Source organism: Equus caballus, chromosome 16, assembly GCF_041296265.1.
Source record: "Equus caballus isolate H_3958 breed thoroughbred chromosome 16, TB-T2T, whole genome shotgun sequence".
Taxonomy (NCBI): Eukaryota; Metazoa; Chordata; class Mammalia; order Perissodactyla; family Equidae; genus Equus; species Equus caballus.
In genome coordinates this window covers 11,455,290-11,482,517 of record NC_091699.1, presented here as the reverse complement: position 1 = coordinate 11,482,517, position 27,228 = coordinate 11,455,290, and the positions used below count along the sequence as shown (strand labels likewise).

The following is a 27,228-nucleotide window of genomic DNA, read 5'->3' as shown; positions in this document are numbered from 1 at the left end:
TCTATTTCTAGTTCCTTCTATGAAATTTTAGACCCCTTCACAGGTTTACGTTCTATTTCCGTCCCCCTGCACGCTATTCGTGCTGCCGGAGCCCTGCCAGGGAGAGAGGAGCAAGGTCCTCCTGGAACTCTGAAAGAGGAGGGGAAACAGTTAAATTTGGATTCCAACAGAGCCCGTCACGCTCCTGTTTTAGTTATGGGAAAGGGGTCCAACTCAACCCCATGGTCCCACTCACAGGCCTGATGACAGACGTGCCGGGTGAATTTTTTCAAGTCATAAAATTTGGCAGTAAGGAGCCTGGTGGAAGTGGATGAGGAAGCAAGCCATCCAGCTGCCTGAGTGGGATGCCTTGGAAATAAGCGAGAAGTAACAGTACAGACTGCCCCGGAAGAGGTGGGCGGCGCCCTCCCGCCCCTTCATTTGAGGACGTCGTCAGGCTCCTTCCCCAGTCTGGATCAGAGGACCCCGCCTCACCACCCCTCACCACCGTAGCTGCTGCCCACGGGGAGGAACATCCACCGTATCCCTCTGACTAGTAGTTTCCTCCAACACAGCCTTAGCTTTCTGACTGTCTCCTAATCAAGTGAGCAGGCCATTCTTCAGGTGGGCCTTCAGCTCCTCTTCTGATGAAGGCTGGCCCTGCTGGGAGAGGCACACAGGAAGGAGGCCACTGCTTTCTGCTGGGTGCCAGGCTGCGCTGAGGGCTTTCGCCATATCAGCTCATTTAATTCTCCCGAAGGCCTTGTGAGGGAGGCGTCGCGGGCCCCGCTCTACAGAGGTGCAGATGGAGATGGGAGCAGGTCCTGGCCGAGCCCAGAGTCCTGTAGGAACCAGTGAGGGCCTCTTTGGTGGAGTGAAGTCTTTTCATCCCAGCGCTGGTGTCTGTCTTTCAAGACAGTGGTGGCTGCTGGCCTGTTTCCTGCGCATCCTTCCAGGGGTCCCTGCACAAGGTGGGTCCACGAATGGGCCTTGCCATCCAGGTGGTGAGCGAGGCGGTGGATGGCTGGAAAGGCAGAGGCCCCAATCTTGAGTTGCAGAGCCCTTCAGAGCACTTTCATGTGCCTTCTCTCACTTCATCTCAATGCCCCGTGGAAGACGTGCCAGTGTCTCAGGGACACTGGGACTGTTCAGATCCAGGAGCTAGCTCATGGGGAGCTTGGAGCGTAAGCCCAGGCCCCCAGACTACATTGGACCATCTGTGCATCAGAGAGAACCGCTCCGCAGTGGACAGTTACAGAGTGCTTTCTCTGTGCCGGCAAGACCCACGGTGCTCCACGTGCATTTTCTCAGTCACGCACAATGCCCTCGGAGGTCGTGGGTGTTAGGATTATCCCCATTTTACAGGTGAGCAAACTGAGACCCAGAGGGGCTAGCCACTTCCCCAATGAATAAGCAAAGGATATAAAGGGAGAATTAATTTTTTGATGGAGGAGAAATTCCACTTCATCAAACCTGGGCATGGACATGGCTTATAAATTCTGAGAAGTTCTGCAGCGTGTTCATCTCAAGGGCTGCATATGCTTTATTGGGAGCTGCCCCGCCTCCCGGGGCTGGATGCCAGGCAGGCCATCTGCTCCCGGGCTGGGCCTCCCCCTGACAGCCAGGCCTTCTCCCGGAATGACTGGCTCCCAACTGACTGCAGCCGTTAAAGAAGTTCCAGGACAAAGATCTCTGCCAGCCTCTTCTGCAACCTAATTTCTGGCCCTGTGGGGATTGCCCTGTCTGCATAAGTGGCCCTGCTAATTTTCTGCTGCTGTTCCTCGTCGAGGTGGCAGAAGGCCAAGGGAGGGAGGGAACGCTTTCCCTGGCACCTGCTAAGCGCCTGTCTCTGCAGGTTCCTTGACAAACATCATCTCCTGTCTCCCTGCTCTGTTGTGCGCAGCAGCCAGGCAAGCTTCAGTAAGTCAGCGCAGGTCACTGCCATGCTCCGTACTGCCCTCTGTACAGAGAGAGCACGGGCCCTGCCGCCTCACCTCGCAGGCCTGCCTTCTGTGCCTGGGAGAGGCACACCTGTGCTGGCCCGGGTGGGACCCTGCACCCGGACGGCTGTCATCTGCACCCATGATATTGTGTCTCTCTCAGCCTGGAGTTCTCAGCTTAAACACACTGAGAAGCCTTCCCCGGCCACTCCCTTCCGTCCAAGCACAGCTCCCTGTGGTCCCCTCTCTTTGTGTCATGGCACTTCTCACGGTACACGCTTACATGTGAGGGGAGGGACAGTGTTGTTCGTCCCTCTCTGTGTGCCCGGAGCCTGGCACGTGGTAAGCCTGGAGTCAGTATTTCTGGACGAGCTCAGTCGAGGGATCACTGTTGCCGCCATCCTGTGTGTGCAGGCTCAGAGCAGCCAGGCCACTTGCCCAGGGTCACGCATGGCTGTGCTGGGAATCAAACCAAGTGGTCCTGGCTTCAGGGCTCGCTCTCTGTGCATGGCCTCCCAGCAATGGCGCTGTTTACGCAATGTTCTCAACATCATGGTTCCTTAGTGCTGCATGTTTTCAGAGCAGAAATAGAATCATGGTGTCCTGTGAAACCCCAAAGAGAAGTTCCAGGCGGTGCCCGGGTGACTGTGGAAGTTGCATCAGGAAGCCTCGTGCTGGGGGATTTCCCCTTCCCCAGACAGAGCCGACATAAACTACACAGCTCAGGACTTGCCTTGTGTGTTCATGGCAAAGGGTGGGGGAGCTGGGGGTGGGCCGGGTGCTGAGGAGCATTGGGAGCTGGGGACAGCCCGGCTTGGGTTTAGACGGTGGCTTCACCTACAGCAAGTGTGTGGTGGGGGAGGGAGGGAGCTCTGACAAGGGGAGGTGGGGTGTCCTGACAGGTGGGAGGATAAAGCAATGGAAAACCCCAGTGCCAGCGGCTTCCCGAGGCCCCTGCTCCTGGGCCTGAGCTCCGAACGTGGGGCCTGTAGCGGCCAGAGGGATCCAGGCCCCAGGAGCCATCCAGTCCATCCACACATCCTTACAAAGCTCCTACTATGCACCAGCATTCTTTTCAGTGGAGAGTATAGCAGTAAGCAGGGCAGATGAGAGCTCTGCCTTGTGGAACACCTTCGAGGGGAGGAAAGAAAACATGGCGGAGGGATACGAATTTCAGATGATGAGAGTGCCAAAGACACGCTTCAGCTGAAGTGGGCAGAAAAGGCCTGAGAGCCGCAGGTCGCCAAAGCCAGCATGCGAAGGGAGGGTTGCCGGCAGAAGCCTCAGTAGGTGCAGAGGCGCCAAGGTGGGAACGGGCTGGCCAGTCGTGTGCCGAGCCGGCGATCGTCGCACCTCTTCTCAAGTCTGTGCCCCGCGACCTGAGCGTTAATAACTTGGGATCAGCCATGCTGAGAGCATATCTGCACGGTGGAAACTGGCAACAGTGAAAGTCAGGATCACCTCCCCCCCGGGGTTAAACATTTACCGGCATGCCCCAATGGGCATATCTGGGCACCAGGGACCAGGCTATGGCACAGGCAAGGGGCTGGAGGCCACTGCGGGGGCAGGCCTTGTTCTGTTGCAGCGGGAAGTGTCCGAAGGGTTTAGAGCAGAGGTAACATGATTTGATTTTCAGTTTGCCAGATGAAGTTTCTACGAAACAGACTCAGGTCCAGGGAACAAGTAAGTGTAGGGAAGAGGAGGTGGATGGATGATCAGAATTGGGGTCCAGGCAATACCTGAATCCAGGAACTCAGGAGAACGCCACTGATGGCGGCATCAGCTTAAGACCAGAGTGAGGCCAGTTGTGAGAGGTGTGTCTGCTGAGATGTCCGACCTGGGTCTGGGGGGAGGGGACTGAGCCTACAGGTGGGCCCCACCTGAGCAGAGAAGAGCTGCAGGAGCCTCTGCTCCCTGCGATGGGATGGCCACACCCGTCTGCTTCGTTCCCAAATGGAGGGCAGCTGCAAGCTCCAGGAGCTGCTGCATCTCTACAGACGCACCCGCGGTTTACATGGGGTGCTGCTCAGGGATAAGCGGCTCAGAGTGGCTGTAAGCCTCCACTCCAGAATGGCTGCCTTCTCGCCGCTGGTGAGTTCCGTGTGGCATCTGAGCAGCATCGTCACCCGAGCCACACACTGTGATGAGAGCAGGTGCTTCTCCACCTTGCTACACACCAGAACAACCGGGGAGCTTTTCCCACCCCAGACCAGTTAAACCCAGATGTTCCTCTGGGAGTGGGGCCATCCTCAGCATTTTTGAAAGCTCTCCAGGTGAGTTCAGGGTGTGGCAGAACTGGATTAGAAGAAATTTCTGTAGAGTAGGAGGCCAAGTATTTTTCCACATACTGCCTCGGGGGTGGCCTCGAGGACTTGTGCTGGCAATTCCAGGCACGATGACAACGCCTGTGCCACTCGTTTGGATGCTAAGTGAATCCCTGAAGCCCTCCTCCTTTGCCGAGTTGGCCCCTGCCGGCAGTGAGAGGCTGACTGTTGCATGAGTCGGCCTGATCACTTGTCTGTCTGCATTTACTGTGGGCTGAATTAATCCAGCAGCTGCCACATTCCCCAAGGATGTTAAAGTGCTTGAGCCGCCCATCTGGAAGGGCAGCCCCCTCTGCAGATGGGAGACGATGACCATGTGGCAGTTCCAGCCACGCTCCCCAGTAGCTGAGAGATGCCAGCAGCCGATGCCAGCAGCGTCAGGTGGGCAGGCATGATCTGCCCAGACCCATGTCCGGTCAAGCAGAGGTGGCCGGGCATTCCACGGAGCAGTGAGGAGAGGGAAATGCTTCTCCTGTATTTTTAGGAGAAGGCAGGGAAGACAGATGCCACAGGGAAATGAGGTTAATGCTGGTACTTGGTGCTTTTCTGCTCAAAGAATACAGAACGTGTCATGGTGAAGCAAACCAGGGCCGTGCTGTCCTGACAGCCGCCGGGGACGAGCTGCAGAGAGAACACAGGCTTCTGACACCGCAATTGTGCCTCAACACAGAGTCGCAGTGTGGCTGGTGGTAGCTGTGCTGTCTGTCCTGAGCCCTGAGCATGAGGAGCAGCGTGGGATATCTGGGGGCCAGCGCTCGGAGGAGAGGGTCTCACAAGGCCCACAGCCCGAGGTGGGAAGGGCGGTGCTGGAGGCCCCTTGTGAGGACGGGGAGGTGAGCAGCAGGATAGCCAGGAGCGGCAAGACAGGCACCCGACAGCATGGCTTGTATTCTGAGCCCACTGGTGGCCCGCTGGAGACCTGACGGCTGGTGGGGATGTGCTCTTATCTACACTTTGCCAACCTGCTCTGTGATGGGCAGTTAACTGCTCTGATCTTCACTCTCAGCTCTAACGAAGATGAAACATGCAACGATTATGTGGGTTAGAAATCTTGGATGTGGATTTAACAGGACTGTCACATACCAAATGCTCAGGGAGTAGCAGCTGTGTCGTCGTCCTCCTCCTCATATTGGCAGAGGGTGGATGGGTGTGGCTCACAGCAGTCACTCCTTGCCTGAAGGGGAGCGGAGCTCCCCAGGGTCTTATGCTAAGAATACAAGTCTTGACAATTGTATATTTAAGAATCCCCGTGCCCTCGCATTAGCCCCGCCACTGCTGGGCTGCTGGCTAGCATAGAAGCTGGGCTGCGGCACAGCGCGATGGCCACTCCTGTCTGCGTCCCAGAGCGGCATGCCCCATGGAAGGCTTTCCTGGGACCGAGCACCCAGCACGCTCTGCTTCCAGCTCCTGAGGCTTCTTCCACACAGATCTTGGGTGTGAATTATAGCTGTTTATGTTAAAATCTTACAACCTGCATCATTCATTCATTCAAACAGCATTTGCAGAGTGCCGACCATGAGTTCAAAATGGTACTGGCCACTAAAGCCGCAGTGAGGGAGCAGTCTCGTCATGTTCTCAGGAAGGTTATAGCCCCTGGTGGCGGTAGGCAGAAAGCAGCTGTCAGCCCTGCAGCAGCAGAGGGATTAAAGAGGGCTACGGAAGCCCAGAGGAGAGAGGAGACTTCACAGAACCTTCCGGAAGTTGTAAAATCTCTCTTAGGGGCCGGCCCAGTGGTGTAGTGGCTGAGTTCATGTGCTCCCCTTCAGCGGCCCGGGATTCGCAGGTTCTGATCTCGGGTTGCAGACGTGGCACTGCTAGTCAAGCCATGCTGTGGCAGCATCCCACGTAAAATAGAGGAAGATTGACACAGATGTCAGCTCAGTGACAGTCTTCCTCACACACACACAAAATCTTTCTCAGAGGAGAGGAACCTTAAGGCTGGGTCTTGAAGGAAGGGGAGGAGTTTGCCAGGTGGAGAAAGAGGGGAAGAGAATAAAAGGCGCACACATAACACAATTTCCAGTAGCCTGTGGAAGAATGAGTATAGGAGTAAAATTATTGCACTTAAAGATGCAAAGAGCTGCGTGTCAGTCAGGATTCTTCTCAGGTAACAGAAAACCCAATGACCTCAACAACACAACAAAAGGTGAGGTTTTGGGGGAAAGGCTGGCTTCAGGTCCAGCTGGATTCAGGGTTCAACAACACCATTAGGACTTGGTGTCCCTCCTTCACGTGGCTCTCTTCTGTTGGGTCACCTCACCCTGAGTCTTGGCCAGATGTTGGGGCAACTGTAGCCGTACGGCCTCCGTGGCTCCAGTCTTGTGGGAAATGAAAATGTCTGCTGGCTACTCCAACCAAAACTCGGGTCAGCTCTAATTGGACCTGGTTGGCTTAGCTTGAGTCACTTGCCTGTCCCTGAGCCAATCACTGTGGCCTCGGCCACAGAGTGCCCTGATTGGCAAGGTCTGGGCCACCTAGGTGGCCTGGTTTGGCAGAAACCATCACCCATGGAGGACCTGCCAGCACTGTGCCTGGTGCTCAGCATAAATTAGCTGCTGGGACCCTCCAGCTCCCCTGGAGGGAGATGCTGTTATGGTTACTATTTGACAGGCGAAGAAATGAAGCTTCGTGGACTGGGTCCTTTGCCTGAGAGCTCCCAGCAGAGCCAGGATTTGGGCTCCATCTTGTGTGACCCTGAAGCCCAGCTCCCTCTCGCTAACACATTAGTTTGTGATTCAGTCTCTGACTCGTGGCTGATGTCGCAAAGCTCCATACTGCTTAAGCTGCAGCCTCGTGGTCTCCTGCCTTCCTAACCCAGCTGCCCTCTCGTCCGCAGGGCCCTCATCTTTGTGTCCCATGGCGCTGGGGAACACTGCGGCCGCTATGATGAGCTGGCTCAGATGCTGGTGGGGCTGGGGCTGCTGGTGTTTGCCCACGACCACGGTGAGTACCCCCAGGGCCGCTGCGGGCAGGGCCCGGGCTGCTGGCTGATGCCTGGCAATTTGGGGATCCTCCTTTCTAGTCCATTTCACCTCCATCCTTCTTCCTCCTGTTATTCTCTTCTGATTGCTGCAGTGGAACTGGGAAAAGACTTTCTCCATGGGATGTTTCTAAGTAAAAAAAAATGTGGTTATGTAAACAAAAAATATGTCTGAGCAGCAGTTTCTGTTGAGTCTGGGGTTGAATACAGGCTGATTAGAAAGCTCAACTGAAAAACCAGTTGGAATGTGTTTACAGAATAACTTGCCCCAGGCCAAGTAATCCTCTCTTCCATTTACAAAGCGCTTTCTGTACAAAATGGGCCCTGGTTTTCTCCCAGGGGACTCCAGATGGAAGCGTGTCCTCAGTGCAAGTGCGGTTGAAACCTCAGCACGACCCCGAGGGGTTTACAAAGCATTTCAGACCAGGAGAACGGAACATGCCTCAGGAGGCCATACTGGTCCCAAGAAAGCCCCGAACACACACACCTCGAATATGCACACGCACACATGTACACATATGCACACACACGTACATACACGACCACAGGCCAAGTCTTTGATTCTTTGTCATATAACAAGATCCACAATAACCATCAAAATGCAGTGGTCCTTGCCTAAGTCAGTACGAGGTTCCTTGTTTCTGGGACATTCTCCATGGCTAGGAAGGCTCCCAACTTAGACCGTTTTTTGCCTAAGAGTCTTTAGAAGGAAGAGTTCCCTGTGACCCAGCCTGGTGGGTACCCACAGCTTCAGTGCAGAAATCTAGCATCCTGGCCTGGATCCAGAAATGTTGCTTCTGTTTTATCTGATTTTAAAATAGATAATTAAGTGACGTTGCTGGAAAGAGGGAGAGGGGAGCAGTGATGGGACCAGGAGGCCTTGTAACCAGGAGGGAAAGCTGTCTGGGTACAGAGAGCTGCTGATGTGGGCATAAACAGCTTGCTGGGGCCTTTCATGCGGAAAGCCCTTTTTAAGCAGATATGTGCAAGCATCCTCGTAATTGAGAATATTGACTAAATTCTTTCTTATTATGGTTGTAATGTTCTTTAGTGCTTTGCGAATGGTCCCAGTAATATTTGTGAGACTGAGAAATAACATTCGAGGATTGTCCTGATTTTCCCTGTGGGGGCTGTGTCATCATTGAGTTGGGCACTTTTTGCTTTGCAGGCCCAGGATAGGAATTATTTTTCTCCTATTGCATTCGTCTCCATTAAAATTCATTGCAATCCTCGTCATTATCTTCAAACTGAACGAATAGGGACATCCTGAAAAAAGTCTCTGGTTTGAATCTTGGCGTCGATTCCCTTCTTATCAGATGTCCTTGGCCAAATCTGTGGGCGCAGGTGACTGTTGTGCCTTATTCATTTTGTCTGACTGTGGAGATTTGAAAAACAATTTTAAAAGGCTTCTTTTCTAGAGTAAAGGGAGAAAAGCAGCAGCCCCCTTTGATGTTTCCGGAATCGCGCTAAAGCTGAGGCACAGCCCCGCGACGTTCTCAGTGTAACTTGAAGCCCGTTGTCCACGTTCACCTGCTTTAAGTTACTTTGTCTGTGGGTTTCTTCCAGCGACTCACTGGAAATCTCTCTGGCAAGTGTCTGAGGGGCATGTTTCATTCCCACAATGAACCCAGGTAAACGTGTGTGACTTTTGTTGTCCACAGATGGAGCCGACCGCACCTTACTTAGTAGGACACAGCGGGTGAGTGGCTGTCCCCGCGGGGTCTGGTGCGGGCTGCAGAAGCGGTCACGGGGCGATCTGTGCTTCGCTTCCTTCTTGCTGAAAAACGCGTGAGTGAGAGGAGGGATCTGAACCCGGCCTGCTGGTTCTACGGCCGGCCCTCCTTTATTGCCTGCCACTCTGTTCACACCATGCAAGAATACACACAGAGACGTATGCAGACGTCATCCTTTCCAACATGGCTTCAAATTTAAATAAAGCATATACAGGAGACTGTCAGGGCGTTTGTCGTGCCACCTGGAGGTACATGAAGGATTAAAAGCACAGGGCTAAAAAACCTGCTCAAGGGCCCATGGCCTCAGTGCACTCCTGGCCCAAATCTTCCATGTCGTAGTCACGTTGTCATCCTGCGCTCTTGTGTGTTGTCAGAGGCCTGCTGCTGGGACCTTCGGCTCCAACAGCAAAAGCGCTCAGACTCAAACACACCAGGGTCCAAGGCCCCAGGGGACTGCGCTTCCCAGCTGTGTGGTCTCGGGGACCTGGTGTAACGGTTCACTCCAAGCCCTAGTCCTCTCGTCTGCACATGGGCTGTCGTCTCCAAAGGCTGGGCTGCAGTGAGCATTGTGGGGAGATGGGGCACATGGAGGGCCCAACAGAGTGGGGGCCTTCTTTACCTTCAGTTGGCCCCTCCCAGACCCCCTCCCGCCACAGTGCAGACCAGCTGGCGTGCTGGTACCTGATCCAGGGACCCCAAGGCTCTGAGTAGGAGTAGGCCGGGAGTCAGGGGCTCTGGGCTCTCAAGTGGGTGTTGCTGCCCAGGCGGGTCGTTGGTCAGGCCTGGAGGGCTGCTGCGAGGACAGAATGAAGCCATAGATGCGAAAGTGCTTTAACAAAGGACCAGGCCTCCCGACCTGGTTTCATGAATACGGTTGATAGAAACACGGCTTTCTACAAATCTGCTGCTAACTTGATTTGAAGTTGATCTCGTTGCTCAGCTGTCTTACAGTGTTGCATTGTTTACACAGGAATCTCCACGTGCAGTGGTGGCAGCCTGCCTGTGTCTCTCAGCACACCTGGGGACTGTGCACAGGGCAGTTCAGTATTTCATTTAACTTTGTTTTCTATTTTAACCTTAGAATTTTACAGGATGACCTCATGGGTATGAACAGCTTGCCAGCAAGGAGAATTATGATTCCTGCCGTTTGTTGAGCGCTGACTGCATTCCAGGCCCTGCAGTAGGCACTTTCTGTGCACCATCTCTAATTCCTCATAACAGTTAACGTTACCTCCCCATTTTAGAGGGAAGGATTCCGAGGGTGTACAGTCAAGGGAGTCCGTTCTCATTGCACCAAAGTGCACGTGCCAGGCGGGGGCCGTTGGACTGCACGCAGAGGCAGGAAGGAGATGCAGGAAGCAGCGCAGACTACGGGGCTGGGCTCCTATTAGGAAAGCAGACCTTTCTTGGAGCTCCCTGGCAGATGCCGGCTGCGTCCCGTTGGCCAGCACTGCATCACGTGGCTCCCTCAGCTGCAAGGGAGGCAGGGAAGATGATTTGCTGACAGCATATTTTCTGATCCCAACAAAACAGGGTTCTGTGCGTAAGAAAGAAGCAGAGGATGGACGGTGCTAGTGGCCATCTCATCCTCTGCCGCACCGTACTTCCAGGGTTATTATTTGAGAGAGCATTTCGCAACCGTTTCTACTGTATAGAGTCTCTGGGTATAACCGTGTCGCCTTTCTGTCCCGCCATCCCTATATTCTTTCATAATTTTTGATGTGAAGGCTATGACTGGCATCATGAGTAAGTAGTGGTTAAAGTTCCTGATTGTCTGCCAGCCCTGCGTTAGGTGTCTTATGGGGAGAAACGCGGACACAGCCACTGTCATCCTAGTGGCACAGTAACCTCTCTCCCCCAGAAAAGTTAAGCAGCCCCTCCTTGTGCTCAGCCTCACGATGGTGTTTATTCTCCTGTTGGCAGCTGTTCCTCTGTGATGGAGGCAGTCAGCTCCTGGCAAACAGAGACTGTGTCTTATTGTGTCCTGGGGTAGCTCTTCCCTCTGCCCCCACAACCTTCTCATCTGCTGTGCAGAGCCCAGGACTGAGCAGAGAGTAGCGGCGTCACTAGTGTTTGTTGAATGAATGAAGGAGTTGTGATCCAGAATAGATCAGACCAGAAATGTCTTAAATATCCACAGCAGAGCAGCCACATGAACGTATCCACGCTGGCAGGGCGCTGCTGAATCTCCTCCTCATGGAGAGACCCAGCACAGTGGCCGTGAACTCTGAGGCTGGTAGCCAAGGTCGCGGCCGGGGCAGCTGTCAGGTGCACCTTGAACGTGATGTGGATTTAGGCTGAAGCAGAGGAACCACAAGGCTTATGACTCAGGTGTGCCAAGGTGTGCTCAGACATACACAGGCTTCCCCAACGTCTGGAGGGCTGGCAAGGTGGCTGGGTCTTGTCGGGTGAGTAGGAGCTTGCCAGGAGAAGAAAGGGTGTAGAGAGAGGCACTGATCATTGAGAGCTGAGGTTCTCACCTTGGCTGCCCATTGAAATTACTGAGGAGCCTTGAAAAGTACTGATGCCTGGGTCCTCTCTCATAGAGGCTCTGGTTCTTTGGTCCTGGGTGTGGCCGGGGCATTGAGACTTCTAAAATCACCCTGAGTGGTTCTAATGTGTGGCCAGGGGTGAGAAACACCGTTCCAGACAGAGGAGACCTTACAGGCAAAAAACACACACACGATGTCACACGCTCATGTCCTGTTCAGGTAGAAATCCTGGCCCAAGGATTTAGCTGGGCCCTGGAGCTTAGCGGCAGGAATAGAAGGAGAGTGAGCCTCTGGCTTGCAAGGCTCGGGACCCTGTAATGAGTCCCTGCGGACACTTGGAGCTCGTGGAAGACTTTGAGCAGGGAGTGGCAGGATGGCAGTTGGAAGCAGAGAGGGTCACCAGGAGCTGTCAGAAGACAGGGTCCACGGCAGGGGCAGGGAGGGGAGGTGCGGGCCGGCAGAAGTGGAGGAGCTGCCGGGACGTCCGAGCAGGTGGGGACACCAGAGGACGGACTTTCTGTGCTGTTCTGAATATAGCACAGAGAAAACCGGGCTCCTGCTCGAGGGTCCCTCGGTCACCGGCTGCTGGCAGTGACTCACTGGAAACCCCTCGGCCTTCTCCGCAGGCAGAAGCAGTGGTGTGGCCGTGGGGGTGGGGTGGGAGGCAGGGGGTGGGCTGGAGGTGCTGGAGGCGGTGGCTGTGGGAGCTGAAGCCCGCTCCATCCTGGCTGTGGGCATCGCTGGCTCCAGGCACAAGGCTGGCGGCAAGGTGGCCCGTCCCGCAGCAGCCTCCTAACTCTGCTTCCTGACACGTTTGAAAATATATTTGCTGGGGCCGGAGATGCTCCCTCTTTGTTTACAGAGTACAAGAGACTGATTAACAGGGAATTAATTATCTGCAAATATTTGAGGGAAGGTGTTAAAGGGAGTTTTTTTTTTTAGCTCAGCTGGGGTTTGTGCGAAGAGGAAGCTGAGGAAGGTTTGTGGGCGGCAGTTATGCTGGTTCTCGTGGGGGCAGGGCCTGCGCAGTCAGAAGAGGAGTATTTAGGAAATTCAGGGGAAAAAAGATGAGAAGTGTATGTTTTCCACACAGGAAGACAGATTTGAGTCAAGGTCTCTTGCTGGATCTACTCTAAAACAGATTGCCATCAGTTACAGAAATATATCTTTGTTTGAAATGTTTGAAAAATGTGTTAATTTTTCTTGCCTTGGTAAAACTGAGGGTGAAAATAATACAGCGGGTTGCCCTTTGAGGCTTTGAGAGGTCACGGGTCCCCTGTGGCTGACGTGCAGCGGGTCTCGGGCTCACCGCGAGGGCCCCAGGTGTCCAAGTGCCGCTCTCCGTGGCCTTTGAGGCCTGGCAGTCCCTTCCTCCTCGTCCTTCTTTACTCCCATAATTGAGCGGACACAAACCTTCCGTCTTGGATGTAAATCTCTGGCATGGATTTATTCGGTGGCTTGCCTCTTTCTTAAATAAAACAAAGACTTCCAGGAGCCTCGGTTTGCTCATCTGTGAAATGAGGATGGGTATAATAACAACAGGGTTATGTTGTGGTTATGGATAAGATGAGAGAAAGCAGGGTTCTCAAACCCCAGACGCATCCATGTCCCAGAAGGCTTGTGGATACCCGGGTGGCTAGGCACCCCCCCGATTTTCAGATTCAACTGGGAAAATTCCAAGAAGTGGGGAGCCAGGGCCCCCACAGCTGTCTCTTGTGTCGAGTTTACTTTAAATAAGGTGCAGTGTAAATAAGGTGCAGTGTAGATGTGGTTAAATTGGAAACACCCTATTTGCAATAAACAGATTCAGTGTCTCATAGAACTTGTATGAGGACCTCCTGCGTGCTGGGTCTGAGCCGGGTGTGGCAACGTGGAAAGGCACGGACCCAGTTACTGCCTCCACGAACCCCAGTGCAACAAAGGAGACAGACATGCTTTAGAAGAACGCAGAGTGGAGGGCTGTTACGGGCTCTGGTGGAAGTGAGCCTGGGGCAGATGGGGGGGGGGGGGGGGTGGCGCCGAGGCTACCCTGGGGAGTGATCATGGGGAAAGTCTCCCAAGGCCGTGACACTTTGGCCCTCGGACAAGTCACTGAACCTCTGTTTCCCCAGCTGTGACTGAGTCATAGTCCTCACCTGGTGAGGACCACATGAATGTGGGAGCTGCTGGGTGCGTCAGAGATGCTCGGTAACTGCTGTGCCGCCCTCCCCGGCAGACTGCTTGCTCTCCACCGCGCGTTAGACAGTACCTTTAAGAAGAGAAACTTTTTGTTCAGTTCCCTCGGATTAAATGGAGTTTCCATCCTTTCTGCAGCCAGTTGCTCACACTTCTCTTTTTTTCAATCCGAAAGCAGTCTAGCCACCATGGGACTGCCCTTGCACGGCGTCACTGTCGCAGAAGCAGCCTCTTTATCAGCATCTGGGGGTTCCCCTGATGACGTCTGGTGTAGTCATCGCTGGGCTTTCACCCACTGGTGATTTCATTTAAGAAAAATTTAGAAAGTGATTGCTGTGGAAGATGCTCGCAGAGCACTGACTCATGCATGCGTGAGCCAGGCACCCTGTTGGCGCCATGAAGCGCGTAGTCCTTTCCAGGGCCCTTGGCGAGTTTGTGGTCTGAATCCTGAATCCCCAGTTAGTGTGAGGGGCTTTGAAAGCCAAGTAGATGTTTCTGGAAATCCAGCGCCATCTTTTCTCGTGCTTGAGTTGCCCGATAATTTGCCACCTGGTTATTTTTCAAAAGGAATGTACCCCAAGGGAGGGTTTGTGTATTCGAAATTATTCATATGGTCCCCGAGGTGGAAATATTTGAGGTTTTCTGGTAAGGAGAAAACAGATATCACTCTGGGTTTCTGGAAGGAGCAGTTTCTGAAGTGTTCAAATGAGTCACTTGTTGGAGGAGGAAAAAAGTCAAATTACTTACATGTGAGGCTGTATTAAAAAGAAAGACCAAGGAATTCTAAGGAAGGAAATTCTTCTCAGTGCCGTGGATGCTCTTTGCCGTGCTTCAGGAACTGATAAAACATGTACCTAATTATAACATACTCATAGGCTAGGTTTGAAAGTAGAGCAAAAACGTTAACTTTGGCATCTGAAAGACCCAGTTTGAGTCAGTTCAACCACTTACTTACTATGTGACCCTGGGTAAGTTACCTAACCTCGCTGAACCTCAGTTTTCTCATCTATAGCAAGAGAAAAATTAAAATCTCTACCTATCCCATAGGGTCAGTGGAAGGATTAAATGAGGTAATCCATGCGGACTGCCTGGCTCACAGTAAATACTCCATAAATATTGGCTCTGATGGGTGACTACTTACTGGTCTTAGAAAAACCTGAGTTTGACACCAATTGCAGCTTCATCCTAGTGTGGTTTCCAAATTTGAAAGTAGTTGTTAATATTACTTATCTCATGGAGTATTTGTGAGTCCTCACAGGGGGAGATGATATTTATATTTAATTAATATTTATTAATATTTATCGTACTCCTGGGCCAGGCCTGGTGGTCTAGTGGTTAAGATCTGGCACTCTCAGCCCCGTGGCCTGGGTTCCTTTCCAGGTCAGGGACCACACCACCTGTCTGTTGGTTGTCATACATGATGGGTGCGTGTTGCTGCGATACTGAAAGCTGTGCCATCAATATTTCAAATACCAGCAGGGTCACCCATGGTGGACAGGTTTCAGCGGAGCTTCCAGGCTCAGACTAGGAAGAAGGACCTGGCCACTCACTTCCAAAAAACTGTGAATAGCAGGGCAGCACTGTCTGATACAGCCCTGGAAGGTGAGAGGACGGCGCGGAAGGACCGGGCAGGTTCACTCAGCTGCACCCAGGGCCGCTAGGGGTCGGCTTCCACTCCACGGTGCTGACAACAAAATTGTACCCCTGACTGTCCATGCAAAAAGCTTTTCGAACGTTGCCTTGTTTGCCCCTCTGACAGCCTTGAAGTCGGTGCAGTTATTGTTACAGGAGAGCTCGCGTGCACCCTCCACGCGTGCCTGCCCTTCCCCAGCGGGAGTTACCGACCATTCTGCACACTCGCTGTGGGCCAGGCCTCTCCTGGGCATCCCCACCCTTCACCTCATTTGTTCCGCACGGCGGATGTAGCGCATGGACGTGGTCTGCCCGTTCTCCAGACAGCGCAGCAGAGGACGGGCACACGGGTGGCAGGAGGCCGGCAGGCGCTCCTCCTGCTCCAGGTCTGCCGCCCAGAGCCCTCTCCTCCGGCCCGCACGGGCGGCTTCCCCTGCAAGCGCAACACAGCTGCTTCCTCCTCCGCCTTCGCAGAGTCCGAGGAGTCTGCTGTGTGGCCAGTTGCTCTCCCTGTCCCCCCTCCATCGTGTCAGAGCCAGGGTCCTGCCTCTGGGAGGGGAGAGGAGGACAACCAGCCTGGGCAGGGTGGCACTATTCTGTTAGCTCAGCGAGCAGGACTGGCTGCCACCTGGGAGGCTCTGTGCCAGGGCACGTCGGCAGAACCCAGCTAGGGGAGCAGCCCAGGGTCCCCCTCAAGCCAGAAAAAGAACCTCGTTATGGCAGGTGAGGTGCTTCATAAGCTTCTGGTGGCAGTTCTTAAATGTGCGTTACCCACTTGGACGTAGTAACTGGCTGCACGTCCATGACGCCTTTCCTGAGGTCTCATCGACTTTGCTTCCTTTCATTTCTACAAGCCACCTCCATGGCAACTGGAGGGATCGTCGCCTTCGTTTTCCAGGTGAGGGAACAAGCCAGGAGCGGGAGGGCCAGGATCACAATTCCCGCTCAGACTCTGTGAGGCTGCACTCGAGCGCCTTGATTCTTCTCCTACTGGTGGTAAAAGGAAAAACTGCAGGCCCCCCCGCCCCGCCTTGCCTGGGGTACTGAGACACAGTTGGATCTAGTTGGCAAGCGCCGTGGGGGTGCTGTGCATATTCGGTGCTCGCCTGGACATTCGAGAAGGAAGAGCTCACATGTGAGGGCTGGGCCAGTCGGAGCCTGGAGAGCTGGGCTCCTGAGGGCCAGGCCAGTGAAGTGAGTGGGCAGGACGTGTGGGAACCGAGGCGGCCTGAGTGGCTGTGTTGTGAGTTCTGGAGCTGAGCCAGGCTCTGCCTGAGACAAGCTGTGGGCTGACCTCCCTGGGCCTCTGATTCCTCCTCTGCAAAAGATGAGACCAACACCACCTGCGACATGAACCGTGGTGGCCGAGTGCCTTATCAGAACCCTTGTACATGCGAAAGCACTTGGATGGAGCTGGAAAAGCAGCATGCAGTCTCGGCTCCAGGCCACTCCTGTAGGTGTGGCTGCAGAAGCGGCTTCCTCTGGATGTCCGATTCTGGAAACAGTGATTGGGCAGCAGGTGACACTGGCTGCTGGAGAAGGAGGAGCCCTGCAAAGACACCACCCCACACACAGCATCTCATCCCTACCCTGAACCAAACCAGCAGCTCCAACGCAGAGGCGTTAGTGAGACGCAGCACGTGGAAGAGCCGGTGTGCCTGGAGAGCTCTGGGAGCAGGGCGGTCTGGTCGTCGGCCTCCCCGGGGCTCCCTCCCACACGGCAGGGCCCTCTCTCAGCACGGTCAGCCACGAAACACACCCCCCAGCTGTAAGTGCTCTGAGAACAGCGAACAGGCCTTGCTGATCTTTACCTTCCACCTGGTACCCAGCACTTGATAGCTGCTCAATGAACGTCTGCTGAATTACAAGGCATTTGATTAAAAAGGATGGTTTTTCTGGGTTTGCCCAAGTTCAGACTCATGAATGTGTATGAATTTGGACTGGAGGATGGGCCTTGTTTAGAGATAATTCAATAGCGCTTTCCCACCTGGGAAGATTCATCGTCTCTGTGCTAGGGATTTTTTCTGTGGGCCAGCCCATTTAATCCTTGCAGCAATGTGGCGAGGCAGGCGATGTGCCCGTTGAGGAAGCAAGCTCAGAGATGTAGAGTAACTTGCCCAAGGCTACACAGCCATTGGGTGGCAAAGCTGGATTCAAATCCCCACACTCTTTCACCTCACTAGGATTTTAACTTTTAGAAAGCTGCTGTGGGGTGGGGGCCGTAGCGTCTGTCCAACCAGTGATGCCTCTCTCGGTGCTGTGCCTCTGAGGAACCTGGCTGGGAGTGCGGTCCCCCCGCAAGTGGCCCTGGGGTTTCTGCACCATCCGACAGAAGTGACAGAGTGACTCCAGGAATAGCTCGTGACGTGCAGTCTGTCAGGGGTGCCGTGCCAGCTCCCCACCACGCACCTTCTGCCAAGGCTCTGCTCAGAGATGCTCTGACTCCCAAAGGTGGCACCCAGGCCCAGCCAAGGGACGGACACAGTGTCAGGGGCCGAATTCAGGAGTGGAAGCACAATGCTTTCGCCCCGATTCCTTGGCTCCCACACCAGCAGAGACAGCACCGCGTGCCCCGTGCTGACTGCATTCTGTGAGTATCTCACAGGGCTCGGCTCCCTGTTTGCAGCTTGAGCTCAGCCCAGCACACTCTCTTATGTGACTCTCCTGGATGGAGCCCCAGGGACTGGGGCACAGGGCCTGTCCCACTGTGTGCCTGGGACTAGTCAGTGTACCTCTCTGAGCCTCAGCTTTCCCACCTGTGTAATGGGGTCTGAGGCTTCCCCTAGAAACCGTGACTCATGGAGCCCAGCACAAACTTCGTACACAATAACTGTGGGCTCCCGTGGAATTCTCTGCCTTCCCTCCTCTCTGCTTTTGTCTGAGAGGCTGCACTCACATCGCACAGGCTTCCCCACTGCGCCTCGAGCTTCCTTTCTCCAACGCAGAAAACCAAGCCAGCCAGGCTGGGCCTGCCAGCAGGCTGTCAGTGTGCAAGCCGGGGAGCAGCGCTGGGTCATTTGGGCACCACAATAATAATGATTCCTTTCCAGGGTTGTTGTGCAGATGTCACCAGATTGGAAAAATCGCTTAGAGGGTTTATTCAGTGGAAAATTTCTCTTTTACCGAAACAGGAGAGGAACCATCTGCAGTATTTCATCTGAGGGCGAGAGGGCCGGCCTCCAAGGCCCGGGCGGAATCAGGCGGGAGGGGCTGGGCTGACCTGAGGCGAGTCGGGCTGTCCTTCCTCCCAGCTGGCCCTCCAACCGAGAGCCCCTGAGGCCATCGGGCTCCCTGGGCTCGAAGCGTCTCGATAAAGTGGCACCGTGTCTGTGAACTAAAGCCTGTCCAAGCGGGAGAAGGTGCAGTGAGAAATGAGAACACGCGGCTAAGCTTTCTGCAGTCACAGTGGATAAGACACCCAAGAGGGAGGTGAACTGACCTCCACTGAACACCCACGGGGTGCCAGGCACCATGCTGAGAGCGTAGGGACGGAGAGAGGGGTGAGGACAGGTCTGGAGAGGTCTGAGACATGGGTGGGGGAGCCCCGCCTGAGCCCGCGTTTCAGCTGCTGCAGTCACAAAGTAGGGGAGCTGGTTTACCACGCCGGCGGCTGTTTGAACCAGCTGTCCAGAACCTCCTGCGTTGTCCTCACCTGCAACTTAGGGCTAATGCATCTCAGCATGTCTTCAGGAGGGACATTTCCCCTTTAGCGGTAGCTTGTCATTGACATGATAAATCGACTGGCTTTCCCATAAAATAGATCTGATTTTTAAAGGGCTTTTTAAAGAGCAAGAGAGGAAAGAAAATTGTAAGTGACTTCCCCGTGCTCCGTGCTCCACGTGACAGAACTGTTGAGAGATTGACACCTTGTCTCTCAGAGCCAACAATGGCATGTGCCACAGAGGGAAGCGTGGCTGCGGCTTTCATTATACACAGCAGCCTGGGCTGTGTGAGGGGGCTGTGCAGCCCCGGGTTCGGTTTGCTCAGAAGACTTCTTCCTATTGACATTTTGCAAGTTCCTTCACATCTCTGAGCCTCGCTCAGTCCTTCATCCATTCATTCTTCACTCTGTAATTTACTGAGCACCTGCCATGGGCCAGGCCTGGTCCTCAGCACAGGAAATACAGCTGTGAACGTGGCAGACAAAAATCCCTGCCCTAGGCAGACCATAAGCAGAAGTGAATGACTTTAGAGAGCATAAGTTGGAGATAGGTGTTGCAGAGGAAAAGGCAGGGCAGAGGGCAGGACGGGGGGGTGGGGTGCCATTCTACATAGGCGGGCCCCTCTGAGAAAGTGGCAGTGGGACAAAGACCCGAAGGAGGGGAGGAGCCAGGCAGCAGTTGGAGGAAGAGGGAAAGCCAGTGCAAAGGTCCTGAGTGGGAGAATGCCTGGCTCAGGAGCCCAGCAGTCAGGAGACCAGGGGACCCGGGTGCAGGGAGTGGAGAGAGTGGCGGATGAGACAGACATGACAAGGAGCAGGCCCTCGGGGGCACAGTGAACCCCGGTTTTCTCACTGTAAACTAGTAATAAATGACCTCACATGGCCATCATGCAGATTTGATGGGATTAACGTGTACCGGAAGTACCTACACACCCAGCAAGCGCCCAGTGATGGTGAGCCACGTGTGCGCGCGGTTCCTACTTCCAACGTGCGGTCAGTCGGCTCTTTACTCTCAAGGTGTCAGTGACACGTGGCTAAACGCAGCTGCGCCAGGATGGGCCTGGGGTCAGACCCACCCCGGTGGGCATCAAGGAGTGCTCTCTCGCTAGCAGGTCCCCCCAGCTTTACGGCACCGTCACAGCTTCTTAGTTGTCCCAAGGCTCCTCAGCGGCTTTTTCCTTTAGGGAGGTAAGTGAAGAGTTTCTTTATCTGGAGAAGTCAGTTCATCTGGGGACTGATGATGCGGTCCCTGCGGGAGCTTCAAGTGGCATCGAGCTAGGCTCAACCGTCTTTGAAAGTCGAGAGTTCCAAAGCTAAGACATAAAATCCTGGAGGCCAGGAATCATGTCACTAATTTTATGTGTGTGTGTGTGTGTGAATATTGTGTATTTTATATACATTTTATATATTATGCATTGGGATATGCTCAGTACCATTTCTAACAAACAGTAAGAACTCAATAAATATTTGTAGGTTGCTGCTTTTTGCCACGATAATAGTGCATAACAACATCACCAAAACTCATTGACCTAAGACAACCCTAGCTATGTCTTTCTTGTGTAGCTATAGGTCAGCTGACTTAGGCTGGGCTTGGCTGGCCTTAGCTGCAAGCCTCAGGCTGGCGCCAGTTCTCTCCATGGGTCTCTCATCCTCCTCGGGCCAGTTAAGCTAGCTGAGTCATATTATTTCCAGGGTGATGTCAGGACCACAAGAGGATAGTGGAATCTTGTGATGCTTTTTAAGTCTAAGCTCAGACTGCCCGGTCATCACTTCTGCCCATATTCCACTGGCAAAAGCAAGTCACATGGCCAAGCCCGACATTCACAGGTTGGGGACATGCATTCCTCACATGGTGGGAGGACCCATAATGACATGTGGTAAAGAGCATGGATGGAGATCTCCCCAGAAAAGACCTAGAGCCCATCCCGCTATTGACCTAGGCCTTGGCCATCAAGGGTGGGACCCGAGGTGATTCTAAATAGTACATAGACAATCACTTTTTGTTTTAAAAGATGTATATTTATTTTATGATTTCTCTATCAGTTAGGAATTAAGTTTGGCTGCTGGAATAGACATTGGTCATAACAGTAGATTAAACAAGAAAAGTTAGCTTCTCTCACACTGAAAAGAAGTCTGGAGATACTCTGGGCCTGTGTTTTAAAGTGTAGGGTTTATTATTATTCGGATGTGGTGAGGCCAAGAGATCAGGAGATCCCTGCCATTGAAAAGATAGTACACCCCACCACGCAGGGCCACATGGCCACCGCCTGGGGTCAGTGAGGGGCAGAGGGGAACGTGGACGGGAGCCTCTATCGTGGTTCCCATGGGAAGGGGGGTGGTGAGGCAGGGTGAGCAGGGTTAGGATTGGCCAGTTTGAATAATTTCGCGGGCTCTGGGGCATAGGGACTCTCCCTGACTGTCTGGCACCTGACCCTGGGGTGATTCGGGCAGGGTGACATTGGCCTGAGTGTGAGAGCCTGATGGAGAAGATGGGGCACGAGTGGGCCCTGGGTGGGTTAGCTTGTATGTGAAAGGTGCCCTCCAAGGCAAGATGTGTGATTTCTCTAGGACCCGGTTAGCCCCAGGAGGGGCAGTTCCCCCAGGGTCAGTAAGGCCCCAGAGAGCAAAATACCAGAATAAAAAGACATACTGAATACACCCTGGGATGATGGCTCCATTGAATTATCAAAAAACCAGCTTTCTGGGGCCAGGCCAGTGGCATAGTGGTTAAGTGCACACGTTCCGCTTCGGCAGCCTGGGGTTCGAGGTTCGGATCCTGGGCATGGCCCTACGCACTGCTCATCAAGCCATGCTGTGGCAGCATGCCACATAATATGGAGGAAGATTGGCACAGGTGTTAGCTCAGCAACAATCTTCCTCAAGGAAAAGAGGAAGACTGTCAACAGGTGAAAGCTCAGGGCCAATCTTCCTCACAAAAAAACAAAAAAACAGCTTTCTTCCACCTGCTCTGCCACCCTTAGAGCATCCAGCCTCAAGTTTCCTCTTAGTCCAAGATGGCAGCCAGCATATCCCATTTATATTCCAGACATCAGGAATGATGCCCAGCTTTTTATTAAGAAGGCTTTCTGGAAGTTCCAGCTATCAGCTTCCTTTTATATCTTAATAACTAGAACTTATAGTCACATGGCCACACCTGATTGCTGGGAGCATGGCCAATCTGAATAAAATCAGGTTGAAGTTTCTGAGAAGGGAGAGAATAGATACTGGTTGGCCAAATGGCTGTCTCAGCTGAGTACTCCCCGTCTAGGGGTCGGGGACGCTGGTTCCCCATTAACAGGAATGAGAGGAAGTGTCTTTGACAAAGGCATTGATGTAAGAAACAAAATGAATCCAGGTAATAGAGAAGTATAATAGGTAGATAATAATACGGACAGTGTGTGGCCAGGACGAAATTGTGAAGGTGGTGCCCTGGGATGAAGACTTGGTGACTCTGATTCCTATGGAAAAAGTTCGGGGCCATAGAAGGTTTGATGCCTTTTCTGGGGCCCACGGTGGGTACCCTTCACTCTGGGTTCAGAGCACCAGTGACACATGTCCATTCAAATCCACCAGTGTCCAGCTGCACTGAGTCACACTGCTGGCTGGTGGCTGCCCAGGAGGCATGCGTGCATGGCGTCAGTGTGCCTCCCCACCCACACGCCCTCAGAACCACGCTTCCCTTCTTTGCGCTTGTCGTTAAATGTCCTTTGACGTACGCCTGGCATTCCGTGTCACTCCCATGTGTGGGAGACCGTCGTGGGGGTGGTGGGAGGGGACTGAGATGCAGGAAGACGGGCCGAGTGCGAGAGGCACCTTGTCCTCTGCAAAGCTGCGAGCAAATATTGGAACCTTTTGAATTTTTTTAAACCACCTCTTCCCTCTTTCACAAGAACAGAGTATAGCTGACGTGAACACAGTTTAACTTCGATTTTCTCCTTGTTCCTAGGTCAGAGTGGCTCGTGAGAAGTGAAATTGTTTGAATTAAGGTTTTATGTTCTGCTTTTCTTTCCGAAGTTGAGCAACATCTGGGGCAGTCCCACACGGATGATTCTGTGTAGGCTGGAAGAGCAGCCCCACTGTCTGAGGGGCCTCCCAGACACCACAGCTGGGTGATGACCCAAACCAGGTGCCATTGCCCAAAAGTCTGAGGATGCCAGAAAATACTTATAAAAACAAACACAAACACCCCATGTCTTGCCCATCGTTGCGATCCTCCTGCACCGTCCGCTCACTTGGGCTCAAGGTGAATTTTTAAATCAGAAAGCGCAGACGGTGGAGGGAACGTTGCTGTCCAGAGGGCGTGGGCTGTGAGAACAGGAGCACACACATTTCAAACTGCATCTTACAAGATGCCCACCCAAACCCCCTAGCGTTTTGACATTCCCTCTCTCTCCGTGGTTGGTTTCCTCAGCTGCTGAGTGGGAGGGAGTGTGGGGAGGTGGCTGGGAGCCTCAGGGGACAGGCTGGGCGACAAAGCACGGCCTTCCCTGGCCTCCTAGGCCACGGCCGGGCCTGGGCCCCAGCCCTCCGAGAACGGCCATGCCTCCCATCCCAGGCCTCCAGGGCTCCTTGCTTCCCCGGCCTGGAGGCTGACCGTGCTAGGCACCTACCGGGCCTAACAGCCTAAGGAGGTCAGAGCAGAGCGGGCCAGCTGTGGACTGGGCGCTCGGGTCACACTGCCCCTCTGAGGCTGGGTTTCCTCGGCGGTGAATGGAGAGCAGTAGTATGCCCCCCTGGCGGGGCTGTGCTGAGGAGCAGGCCCCTTAATAAACTCAAGAGCTTGAGGCACCGGATGGACGGGCAGTGTTTCTAAGTCTCCCAAGAGCCCTCAGCAGGAGGTTGAGGGGCTCTCTGACGGCTGAGGAAACCGGAGCGGGAGTGAAGTATTTCTCGCAATCTTGGAACATATTGGTACGAAGCTTTTTATATGTATTTTTCTTTCTTATTTTGCCTTTTATGGTTGTGAGGTGACAGGTGAACTGATTCCCTAAAAGGGAGAGATTTTCTCTCTTAGTCGAGGTACCTCCTTCTCTCACGGGGCTCTGAGGAGCTCGCAGTGAGCATGGTGAGAATGTGGGCAGCCCGGCCTGCGGGTCATGGGGATCAGAGGTCAGCCCTGGGGGCCTCTCGCAGGCTGTGGACTGAGTTCACAGAAGGAAGCACGAGCAGGAGAAGGAAGTTCAGAAAAGCACAGTGAAACCAGGGCCTGAGAGGCGGGAGAGTGTGGCCTGCTCTCCACGGTGCACTGTCAGCCCCACGCGCTCAAACAGCCACTGACCAGAAGTGACCAAAACAGAACAATGTGCATGTGGGTGGCGGGGCCTCCAGAAACAAGGACCGTAGCTGAGAAGTGCTGGGGTGCCCAGATTCCTGAAGGCTGTGATCTGGCTGGTGGCAGGAAGTGCCACCAAGGGACGACAGGGCTCACAGGATACTGGCTGGTCCAGGCTGGTCCAGGCTGGTCCACCTTAGCATGCCAAGTCAGAGGCAGAGACGTATGAGGGGTGGAAATGGAAGCCCATCACCAAGGACAAGGTGTCAGGGGGCCCTACTGGGGGTGGTGAGACCTACATGTCCCCTGGACCAGGTGCCTTTGCCATCTTGTGACATGTGGCCTTGACTAAGTCATCGGGCTGCTTCTGAGCCCCCTCTTATTTGGAGAAGGAACTTTCCTCCTCGCAGACTCTCTGCTGCTTTCATTATTGTCACCTTTCAATGGGGCAAGTGAAGGTCAGAGAGGTTACAGCGTTTGTGCACAGCTCTCCGATGGCAGAGCCAAAACTCGGGCCCTGGGATGTCCGAGGCTGATTCAGGGAAGCAGCGCTGCGGACGCGCCCGGCTCCGCAGCCGCGCGTGTTCCATTCTCAGTGGATGCCAGGATCATCAATGGAATGTGACTGTGGGGAGGAAAGAGCCATGCCAACCTGGAAAACCTGTGGTCTAGGGCCATTTTGGGTGGGGGCAAACAGCTGCACACCTAACCCCGGAGAATGTCACTGGGTTCTCAGAATCGCCAGGGAAAGGGCACAGCAACATCATCAGCTTCAGACCCCTCGCCTGCCTGGCAGCAGGAGCTGTTGTGGTCCAGGCTCCTGGAGACGCAGGGCCGGGATGCTCTGCACCTCCTCACTGCTGTTACTTCTCTTCTGCTTTTCTAAGTTTCTTTTATACTTTCTCCTGTGAACATTGTCTCCCATTTTCATAGTGACTCCTTTTATAGTCATCTTTCCATAAGAATCTCGTGTTTATTTTATAATGCAACAGGAGAAAATTTTTTTTTTTTTAATGCAAGACCATTGACTCAGAAAAAAATCAATCAAGGGCACAGAGCGAGTAAATGGAGGGCGATTTTTTTCCCTCTTAGAAAAATACAGCGCACATGCTTTTTACATGAAGGCAGGACAGAGAAAACTCTATTTGAGGAGAGTCCCATGCTCTGTAGCTTAAGGCTGTAGGAGGAGAGGAAAGGGAGGGAGCCTGAGAGAGGAGGGGGTGACAGAAACCGGAGAGTGCAGGGCAGAGGACGCTGGCTGGTTTGGCAGGAAGGGTCGGTTCGTTGGGCTGTGGATTTTGGAAAGCCTCCATCTGCCACTGTCTTCCCTTTAAAATCCTCATTTGACCAGTGAGCCCACACGTCGGTTTCCACCCTCGAGGGACCTGGCATGTGTGTGCAGAAACCAACTTTGTTCCAGTGAAAAGTCGGGAGCAGCCCACGTGCACGCCAGCAGAGGAGCAGTTACGCAGACGAGGGCAGGCCCGCTCGCTCGTACTTGTGGTTACAAGAGGGAGAGAGCTATGATTGCGGCTCTGGAAAGGTCTCCAAGACATATTGTGAAGGGAAAAAATAGAGTGCTGTTTATGGAATGAAAAAGATCATAACACGAAATTCTAGGGCGGCACAGACGCGTGAGTGAGTGTGTAGAGAAAGGTCTAGAAGGAGACATGCCAAAGTGCCGGCCGGGCGAGTCGGAGATTACAGTCATGCATTTTGTAATTTAAAGTAAATGACAGCTTTAAAATCAGTAGATGCAATGCTTGTTGACCAAGGTGTCATTTGTGGCCCTTCCCCTGCCGTAGCACTTGGCCTCTGGAAGGGCCCCTGTGGACCCGGAGGCCCCAGATGTCCACCACAGGAGAAGGGGTCTCTTGGCCAGAGGCTTCTGTTCTAAAACAGAATTCTCTGAGGGCCAGTTTACACTGAGCCAAGGTTTTCTCACTCAGGGACCTCGGCGACAGTGGTCAGTTAATCAGTTAGTTATTGCTGTGCGACAAACTGCCCCAAATGGAGCAACTTAGGACACAGCTGTTTGTGTAGCTCACGATCCTGAGAGCCAGCAAGGTCGCCTGGGCTCAGCTGCAGGTCGGTGAGGCAGCCCTGGTCTGGGATCAGCTGGCCGTTGGCTGGGGTAACGGAGGCCATGGAGGTGACTGGACTGGTCTCTGTCATCCGGCAGGTTGGCAGGGTTTCCAGAAACTGCAAGACCTTTCGAGCCTAGGCTCAGACCTGGCCAAACCTCACCTTCTCTGCACAGCTTCCACCAGCACGAGTCCGGAGCCCAGGTGCAGGCCTGGCTGGAGGAGCTACAGGGGCTCGTGGGAAGCGAGGACTGCAGCCGCCTTACGGTCGGCCTACCAAGTGACCACATAAGCTCCCAGGTGTGTTTCCAAGAAGGCAAAGATGGGAGAAGAGAGTGAGAAGTGTTTCTTGGGGCTATTTCTGGTAATTGCTGTTTCCTGTCCCAGGATGTCATGGTGGCGGTTAGGGGATTGTCTGGATGGCTCTGATCCAGGCTGGCAGAACCATCACTGCCCTATCAAAGGGCTCTTCAGTTCCACTGTCCCTGTTCCCACCCACCCCCATGCTCAGCTCACTCACTTTCATATTCTCGGCGCCTGGCCGAGTCGCGGGCCCATTGGTTTGACGTATGAATGCCCTGATCCCCATCACAGTTGTTCTCAGGAGCAGACGGTGGGCCGACTGCAGAGCTGGGTGGATTTATTTTCATGCTTCATGTACGTGTACATGTGTGATTAAAAAGCTAAAAACCTCTATGACAAACCCTTAAAACCCTTATGACAAAATACCAATTCACTGTAGAAATTTTGGAAAATACCAAAAAAAAAGGACAAAAAAGTTAAAATAACCTTAATCCAGTTACCTAAAGACAACTAGTACATGTTTTGTGGTATAGCCTTTCAGCTGTGTGTGTGTCTGTGTGTGTGGTCTTTGTGTGTATATGTGTTTGTGTGTGTATATGTGTGTGTGTCTGTCATATGTGGGTTTGTGTAGGTGTGGAAATGACTGAGACCAG

At 53.6% G+C, this 27,228-nt stretch overlaps 1 protein-coding gene across 11 annotated transcripts in view; it reads left to right on the top strand.

Annotated features, from left to right (window-relative positions):
- Positions 1 to 27,228, top strand: part of MGLL (monoglyceride lipase) — a 110,539-nt gene that overhangs the window by 33,233 nt on the left and 50,078 nt on the right. For all 11 annotated transcript variants that reach the window (XM_023619862.2, XM_001488819.5, XM_023619861.2 and 8 more), the window contains one exon: positions 7,080 to 7,186. In XM_023619862.2, the coding sequence (XP_023475630.1) occupies positions 7,080 to 7,186 (107 nt within the window). The remainder of the gene's footprint in view (positions 1 to 7,079; positions 7,187 to 27,228) is intronic.